The 9,553-nt window shown below is 42.6% G+C and overlaps 1 protein-coding gene and 1 long non-coding RNA gene across 2 annotated transcripts in view; one reads left to right on the top strand and one right to left on the bottom strand.

Annotated features, from left to right (window-relative positions):
• The first annotated feature begins 369 nt into the window (after nt 1-369).
• Nucleotides 370-7,664, top strand: LOC310742575. The gene is made up of 2 exons (XR_014538573.1): nt 370-552; nt 1,008-7,664. It is a non-coding gene; the product is annotated as an uncharacterized lncRNA (long non-coding RNA).
• Nucleotides 7,394-9,553, bottom strand: part of PAPSS1 (3'-phosphoadenosine 5'-phosphosulfate synthase 1) — a 48,214-nt gene continuing 46,054 nt past the window's right edge. The window contains exon 12 of the mRNA XM_083571329.1: nt 7,394-8,114. Coding sequence (XP_083427455.1) covers nt 7,976-8,114 — 139 coding nt within the window. The 3' untranslated portion in view covers nt 7,394-7,975. The remainder of the gene's footprint in view (nt 8,115-9,553) is intronic.

Here is a 9,553-nt window from a genome sequence, read left to right as displayed (position 1 = left end):
GGAGGTACCTTCAAACAACAGGTGCTGGAGAGTGGGTAAGTTGCTGGAGGACAAAGATAGGTTGAGGCCATGCAGCTCCTCTGCATCTTCTAAGTGAGACTGCTACCCTCAGGAGGCCAATTGCCAATGATGAAATAAGATCCAGCTATCAGTCTGGTTAGCTTCAACCATTTCAATTTTGCTCATTGTTTTTAAAATGCGGATTTTTTTTCCTGTTCTTAATTTTTATGATACTGTTATTAATTGTAGGTTTTATTAATAGTTTAATTAATAAAAACAATGCGCCAGTTTCTAGAGAAACAGATTGCCGCTCTCACATTTGTAGCTCTAAAATTACATTTTATGTATGTGAACCACTTTATTTTATATTAAGCACTACATGTTTTATTTGTAAATAAAGAAGATTTAAATCAGGCATTCTGTGCTCATCACCTTCTCCAACAGAAGTTAATTTTTTACTGGATTATTTTGTACAGGGATCTATAACACTTGGTGCAAAAAGTAGGGATGTCATATCCAGTACAGTGGTACCTTGGGTTACATACACTTCAGGTTACATATTGTAATGGTTCTAGGGGTTGCTCGTGCGTAAACTGGTGCAACACCTGGCTGGGTTGCCTGAGTGAACCTTTTCTGTCTGGACAGCCACTCACCCGTGGCTGTCTCAATCACTGGCAGAATCCGTCAGTGGGCGTTTCTTGAACTTCTTCCAGCAAAGAAGCTCTTTGACGCCTAGTCTCCTCCTACTCTCCCTGCGCGGAAGCCTTCTGCGCAAGGAGGGTGTAGGCCGCGGAGGACCCTTACTCTCCCCGCCGGTCCCTGGCAAAGAGTCATGGGACCGCCTCGCCGATTTCCCCATCTGCCCCCCTTCTCCACTGGTGCTACGCTGATTCTCTTCCCCAGAAGATGGGCTGCCTCTCCCCATCCCGGGACGCTCTCTGGGACCCCTCCAGAGCCCGCTCTCTCCCTCCGGCCCTGATGGCAGTTCCCTGACACATATGCTTCAGGTTACAGACTCCAATAACCCAGAAATAGTACCTCGGGTTAAGAACTTTGCTTCAGGATGAGAACAGAAATCGTGCTCCGGTGGTGTGGCAGCAGCAGGAGGCCCTATTAGCTAAAGTGGTGCTTCAGGTTAAGAACAGTTTCATGTTAAGAACGGAGCTCCAGAACGAATTAAGTACTTAACCCGAGGCACCACTGTATGTAGGTAAAACTACATGCATTTCAGAAGCTAGAAAATCTGTGATTTTGACCAAAGAAATGGAGCAACCGGTTGCTAGACATTTAAGTTCTGACAACAGCCTGTCAGATTTACCAAAAATTGTTATAGAGATACCAGCAGACCTAACCACGTTAGCAAAGAGAGAGAATTTCTGGATTCTGGATCACATTAACATTGCAAGGTCTCAGCCTGGAGGGTAGTACCAGCATCACTTAGCTCCAGCAAATGAAGCCCTTCTGTGCATGCCATCCTCAAAGCTCTGTAACTTACACATTGGAAACTTCATAATTTCATTTGATTATGACAGATTTTGCCACATCATTAAAAAAAAAACTGTGCAGAGATTATAGACATACACACTCCTAATGGCTGGGAAATTTGCCAGAGTAAGATCAGTAAAAGGATGGAACCCCAGGTAAAAACAGGATAACAAAGCCTAATCCTAGCAAAAGAAAATAACTAGTTTTCTTAAAGTGATGTTTTCTTATAAATCACTTCTAAAATCAGATTTCAAAATGAGGGAGACCAATCTCACAAGCACAGCTACAGTAGTTTTAATGTTATAGTTCTGTCTCCTTGTCACATATATTTCACTTCTCCCTTGTGTAACTTCCACACTGGACCTCGGGGTTGAAGGAGGGTGGGATGTTGGGATCATCAATATTTCACTGGAGAGCCATTCAAACATATGCCTTGATTAAATTGCCAAAGGCATCTCTCAGCATCTCAGGTCCTGGAAGCCTCCCTCTGGATTCCTTAGCTCCAAACAAGCACATCAGATCCTTCCTAATGAATCTAAATTAAATGTGAAGCAGCAATTACTCTTGATTATGCCTCAGCAGCAATAATCAAGGGAACTGGAGGGAGGACCAAAGCCCAAATAACCATCTGGGAAAGACACCATTCTAGACTAAGCATTCTCAGTCCACCAGACAGTGGGAAAATGGAAAAACACAAGGGTAGGGTTACAAATGACGTAGCTGTTCTTTAATGGCTATATAAAATGGAGGGTGAAATTCTCCATAATGAAGAGATTCAGTGCACGGCTCAAGTACTTGTTTAACTCCCGTTGGGATTTATTTACGTGTGTAGGGTAAAGCATACTGCATAGTTAAGTTCACCACAATGGTCTTGTGCACAAGGAGTTTGGAGAAAAGTCCCTTTGATTCCATCCAAGCCTCATTGAATTTTATGGGGGCGGGCGAACTCAAGTGATTTATACTTGGGGCCATTTCTTGTCTTTTAGGAGTTGCAGATGTGGCTTTAAAGCCTGGTGATGGTTTTCAGGGGAACAGCCTTATCCTCCTCTTTCCACTTGAAGAGTTCAAGCAGTATAAACATGGAGTTTCCAGGAAAATCAATGGTGACATTATAGGAACGAACTTGGCTTCCCTACCAGCCACCCTCACCCCTGTCGTAACAAAAAGGAGATGGGAAAGAACAGCTTTTTAATTATTTTGCATGGTATGCTGTGGGAACTTTCAGGAGGAGCCTCTAATCTCCTGGTCAGCAACCAGTTTTCCCAAAAGGCTTCTTTTAAAAGGACCAGGAATAGACATGGTAGGCCATAAGCCCCAGACAAAAAGCCTGCGGCCTACTACCACCAATGTCATTCTTTCATATATCTCTTTTGTCTCTAAATTGGTAACAAAGCAGTAATATGATGTTGTGAAAGATCCCAATTTTGCCCTTCATTTACCAGTCTCTACCCAAATAAGACAACTTGATCACTAGCAGCTGGTATTCAGAGGAACAGCACCTCCAACAGTGGAGGTAGAATATAGCTTTATCCTCTATGAATTTGTCTAATCATTTTAAGTTAGTCCAGTTCCTCACATCTTCTGAGAACAAATTCTAGTCCAACTTTGCACTGCGTGAAGAAGTCCATTCTTTTGTTTGTTCCAAGACTTCCAATGTTCAGCTTAACTGGATAGCCCTAAGGTCGAGGGAAATTTTAAAAAGCTTCCTTTCTCCATTTTCTCAACACCGTACATAATCTTACACATTTCTGACATGTCCTCCCTAACCCCCATTTTTCTAAATTCCTTTTACGTGTGCATAAACGCTCATACAGAAATACTTGTTCTAATGTTTACTCTTTTGCAAATGCATATTGATCCTCTTAGGCTTGTAAGGGAATAGCTATACTTAAAAGTAAGCATGTATAGCATGTGATCAGTGGGACTAACTCTCTAAGCATGCTTAAGACTGCATCCTCTTAAACAGCTGTGCCGTTATCCATTGCCCTGCATTGATTCTTTTAGTCTTCACTCAGGGATAGGTCTCAGGGTTGCTTGCGCAGTTGCACTGATGGCAGCATCAAGCACACACTTTCATGTGTGAATGCTACAGAAATCCAGCAGTGGAGAAAGAACTTCACATCACTTCACTGCAGGAAGTAGCCAGCATTATATTACATTTCCATATCCTGCTGAAATACAAGTCCCATAATATCTCTGGTCAATGACTATGTTGGCTCTGGCTTGTGAGAGCTGGAGTCCAACAACACTGGGAGGGCACCACGGTGGGTTCTTAACACTCAGAATGGTCTGTAGGGAAAGAGGTGGTCTTTAGCATCAGTGGCCAAAGCCACAAAAAGTCCATGCATATAATGTGTGCAAGGAGGGAACGCAGCGACTAGGGAGGCCCAGCTGTCCCAAATCCTAAGGGCTGTGCACTGAGCATGGATGGCTGAAGACGAGCACTTACACAAAAGCAGCTGGTCAGCCACAATAAATGCATCAACATCAGCAGGTGGGAGCTGGCACAGCCTGCAGCACGGTCCCTACATCCTGCTCGTCGCATGAAGGGGACTTTGGTCATGCTTAACTCCTATTAAAATCAACATGACTAGTTGATCCCATTCATTTCAATACAACTTTAATGTGCCTTTCTTGGACTATCGGCCATATAATTTAATTTATTGCTAAGAGGATTAATAGCCCGCCTTCGTGCTGTGCTCCCATGGTGCCATGCAAAGAATTCAATAATTATTTGCCAAGATGCAGGTGGACAGTATTTCGTTCCAATTCCGTGTCTTGCCCCTTTCTCTTCATCTTCTATTTTTTCCACTTTTATAATTTCCCTTCTTTCCTTAATCAAAAAGAATGGGATAGTGATGGTGGAACTTCTCAGTTAACCGCTGACCTATCCTGCTAGAAACACAAGCAACACAAAAATTAGGCAGCATAAAGTCAACGATCATTCTATAAATGAGAGAAAATAAATGGGCAATTCAATAATGTTTAGAACAGCCTAGGAAATGTTTTTTGGCCCCTTTGACTGAGGACTTTGAAGGTCACTTCACACCATATGGCCCTTGGAGGTGTAAGTCTCCAATACACTAAACATGGCTCACATTTACACTGCTAAACCGGCTTCCAAGATCACACCAGAAGGGTCTGATGCCACTTTGCCAAACACGATGCTCATTTTAGAATAAAGCTTCTATTTAAAAATTTGCTTACCAAGGTCTTTGTGGCCCATTTCTTTTAAGAATCAGTCAACAGGGCTGACTTCAGTGCTTCACTTGCAAATCTCCTTAGACAATCAAAGACCAACAAAACTGAAACCCACAAATACATCCATTGTGGTTTCTCCTTACTGATTTTTATTAGTAGTATTATTTGCAATGTAGACCTTTGGGTTGGCTCCAGGGTTTTTCTTTAATAGCTTTATGCAACAGTCCCACGTCTGGTAGTACTTATTGAGCAATCCAGGGTTTAAGATCTCTTACCGAGCATCCCAGATCCACGCCAGCACCCTTAATCTTCATTAAGAGAGTGACTTCTCCGTCCAAGTTCAGGACCTCAGATTCTGAACGTGAATTTATATAGCTTTAAAAATAAACAACTTGGAGCCTCCATCTTGCAAAGTGGCATATACCTAGCCTTTAGCTTTTTTGTTGACCCCAGGGGAATAATTGACGTCACTTAAAGTAGGTTAGAGAAGAAAGCATCATCTGGAATAGATATCTCATTGATGAACTGTAATGGTTTTATAGCACTTATTCAACTCCTCACCAAGATTTAGCAAACTCCATCCACCTCATTAACTTCAGTTTCAGGGGAAAGGAGAAGAGTGTCCCCCACTCTCCTGCTTCATTGATTTTAGGGTTCTTCAAAACTATCAAGAGTTTTATTTTATTACTCTCCCTCTCCACCCCCCTCCCAGCCCTGAGCCAGTCATGCTCCATGTGTCAGGATGATTTCTGATAGGGGCAAATAAAAGTTCCAAGGTTACAGCAGGATTAGGACAAACATATGGTCCTCCTGCGTAAGATTAAGAAGGGAAGATTTCAGCACACTGGCAAGGACCATAGCTAGACAGGAAAAGTATCACTTCCGTGAATTTTGTATCTAAATTCAAAGTTAATGACCCAAAGACATTGCTTGAAAAGATTTTCAATATGATCCAAGAAGAGAGGGTCTTTGGATAGATTATCATATACTGAGTAGCACCGGGAAAGGTTCAAAAGGAAGTCTGCTTTAGAGAAACCAGGTGGAAAACTTCATTGGTTTTCAAGAGACAATTTGGACCAGTAAATCTAGCAGGAGTTAACAGGAGCCAACAAGCCATTCTAGTGTCTTCCACAGTGCCTGGAGTTGAAGATGGGATTCACTTGCCCTATCACTGTATCTAGAACTCACACATTTCCCTATGGGACAGATATGCAAGTACAGTGGTACCTCAGGTTAAGTACTTAATTCGTTCCGGAGGTCTGTTCTTAACCTGAAACTGTTCTTAACCTGAAGCACCACTTTAGCTAATGGGGCCTCCTGCTGCTGCCGCGCCGCAGGAGCATGATTTCTGTTCTCATCCTGAAGCGAAGTTCTTAACCTGAAGCACTATTTCTGGGTTAGCGGAGTCTGTAACCTGAAGCGTATGTAACTTGAAGCGTATGTAACCTGAGTTACCACTGTACATTCTTTGGACATTACAGAAGTAATGCAGTAACAGAAAATGACTTGTTCCTCCTCATCCCTTTCAAAGATGTAGCATCCAAGCATCTGCTAAGCTAAGGAAATGGCAAATCCTCAATTGCTGGAATAAAATGCCCAATTTTACTGTTTTACTGTCATGCATCAGCATTCTATACCATCACCTTTGTGAGCATTATGTAAAGTTCATATGAATAGAAGGAGCTCATTTACTCAAGAGTGAAGCAGTTGGAACACATAGGTCAGCATTTTCTAATGTAATATCCCATGGTCTCAAGCAGAAGTCACTTTCAGAAATCTCCACCTAGGGTCTTTCTAACTCCTTTCTGACTATGCTGGCTGGGGCTGGTGGGAGTTGTAGCCCAACATCTGGAAGATCACAGGTTTCCCAGACCTAGTCTTGGAAGCCTACCACATTTTTTCCCACAGCCATTTTAAACTCTGCCTTTTTTCTGTTGACATTACCCATCAGGATACATAAATAATTTGAATTACATTCCTCCCACCTTCTTCCTCCTCAATCTTCTCTTTGCATTGCCATATTTCTGCCCACAGTTTAGGGTCTCTGTTAGTGTTACTTAATATTGAAAGAACAAATGCATGGAAAAGCACCCTATGGCTCTTCTCATTTCCTTGGTGTTTGTAAAAGCTTAGTTTAGCTTTTTACGCACCTACAACTGCAACATACTTTGCTGTGGAATTAGAATGATCAGGACTTGAGATGAGCATAGGAAGCTGCCATATATACAGAGTAAGACCATTGGTCAACCTCACTCAGTGCTGTCCACGCTGATGGTAGCGAGTCTTAATTGCAATGGGTCTACTGGGAGCAGAACATCTTTAGATACAACTCATTGTGTCTAAGTAATGAGGAGACAGGACCTAGCAAACATTGACTTTCCTGACTATCTTTCCCATATAAAGCGTATGTTACCATCATGTTTTGAAAGGAGAAACGAGTGAGGTTCAAGCAAGCACCTTTGAAGTAGCTCCCCTGCTCCTACTCCCTAAAAGTGTATCTTAAGTGATAGTCATCCAATGGAAGTGACAACCAGCTCTTCAACAAATAAAAAATATTAATGTGATGTTAGAAGACCAGGGCGAGGTTAGAGAGAAAACTGCAAAACTTTTTTTTTAAAAAAGCAGGCAACTGTGTTAAACCTACCACAAGTATGTGAGGCAAAAAAATCAGTAATGCTTGAGGATTTGCAACCGCAAAATTCACAGATTTGGTACAGAAAGTTTAATTTGCAATACAGTGTAGTCTATTCTGGAGATTCCATACAAGAACTTCAAAGAGCACTGGCTGAAAAGTACAAGGTTAGTATCTTTTTAAAAATCTTTCTCGTTTTGATTCGATTTAGCACCTATATCTAGCTGGTATAATCAAACTGCCATATTTAGCCTGTAAACTATGAAAAGCAACATACCCACACAGAAAAAGACATGAGATACATTAAATAATGTGAAAGGAGGGAGGGGAAGAGTTTCAGCAGCACTGAGAACCGCAGGGCACAGAGGTATAATAATGTTTTAGAAAGACGAGGTTTAGAAAACTTACTGCAAGAATATCAACTGTAATAAAAATAGAAGACATTAGAACCAGCAGTTTGTTAGGTGCCAATAAGTAATGGAACCCATAAGAGAAGCAGAAAACGATGCTAAGTTAAGGAGAAAGGGCCTGGTGTTTTTTAGAGGAAATGCTTCCTGACAGACACGACAACAAAGCAGCACCAAAACGGCGATTGTGTGGTCCTCCTTCTTGCTAATAAATCAAACGTCAAAGGCTGATCTGCAACAAATAAGTAGCCTAAGCCTTTTCCAAGGATTTGTAATACTCTTTCAGCACAGTCCATGCTTTGGGAGCCATGAAGCCCTCAGGAGGATTTTGTCCTTCCTGAGCCATTTTGCGCATGCGAGTTCCTGAAATGAATTCGAAGTCTTCGTGGCTGAAATGAAAAGAAAAAAAAAAGAAAGAAAGGAGGGTGAATCAACAGTTTCAACTAAACCTTGTATTTTAAAAATACAACCGTGATCTGCAAGTGCCCACTGCTGAGCAGTCTAGACCCTAAGGGCCTTCCATATGTTGTCAGACTACAGATTCCGTCAACGGGGCCAATTGTCAGGGATGATGTGAGTTTTAGTCCAACATCTGGAGCAGGCTTCCTCAAACTCAGCCCTCAGATGTTTTGAGACTACAATTCCCATCATCCCTGATCCACTGGTCCTGCCAGCTAGGGATCATGGGAGTTGTAGGCCAAAACATCTGGAGGGCCAAGTTTGAGGAAGCCTGATCTGGAGGCATGAGGTGCAGGAACTGCTGCTCTATGGTGTCTCTATATGCAGTAATAAATAGAACAAATAGGAAAAACCATATACACACGGTGGACCTGCAATAAAATGTCGCTCTTTGGAATGTTCCTGTTCAGAGGTCCAGCCAGCCATGCCCTTCACCGTACATAGCCCATTCCATTTTCCCTTTCTCTTCCCCCTCCAACAGTCAGCTGGCATTCCATGGCCACCATGCACTCTCAGTTCTCATTGGGCCATTTGGAGGGATTGTCCCACCCCCTTTTTTTGTACTTCTGTAACTCTCTGGGTACCCTCGAGCGAGCTGGTGTCTTCCTCTTGGGTGTGGCTGGTGCTGTTTTAACGGCATAAGGATCCACACTTAAATAATAGTTCTGCTGCAAATGTATGTGTTTGTGTGCACATGTGCATGTACACACAGAGAGAGAAGATGCCAAGATGAACCATTTGTTCACCTTACGAAATCCATCACTACAGAATGTGATGTAAGAAATCTAAACTACTGGCTTCTTAGAAGGAGTAGAAAAATATAGAGAGAGTATATATATTTATCACAGTGACTCTGATAACTGAAAAAGGGACTGCTATTCTTAGAAGCAATATCCCTCCACATACCAGGTACCACAGAGCCTAGGACTTGCTGATCAGAAGGTTGGCAGTTCGAATCCCCGCAATGGGGTGAGCTCCTGTTGCTCGGTCCCTGCTCCTGCCAACCTAGAAGTTCGAAAGCACGTCAAAGTGCAAGTAGATCAATAGGTACTGCTCTGGAGGGAAAGTAAACAGCATTTCCATGCTTTGCTCTGGTTTGCCAGAAGCGGCTTAGTCATGCTGGCCACATGAACCGGAAGCTGTATGCCAGCTCCCTCGGCCAATAAAGCGAGATGAGCGCCACAACCCTAGAGTCAGCCACAACTGGACCTAATAGTCAGGGGTCCCTTTACCTGAACCTATACATGGGGGCGTGTTGAGACTGAAAAATAAAACAAGTGGGCATCAATGCCTGGATACCTGGCTGACTGCTATGGGAGACAGTATTATGCAACCCAGAATGGCAATTATTGGCCTTAAATATAAGAGT

Source organism: Podarcis filfolensis (assembly GCF_964270895.1).
Source record: "Podarcis filfolensis genome assembly, chromosome: 9".
Classification (NCBI taxonomy): domain Eukaryota; kingdom Metazoa; phylum Chordata; class Lepidosauria; order Squamata; family Lacertidae; genus Podarcis; species Podarcis filfolensis.
Note: the sequence above shows the minus strand (reverse complement) of the source record. Positions and strands in the feature narration are given on the sequence as shown.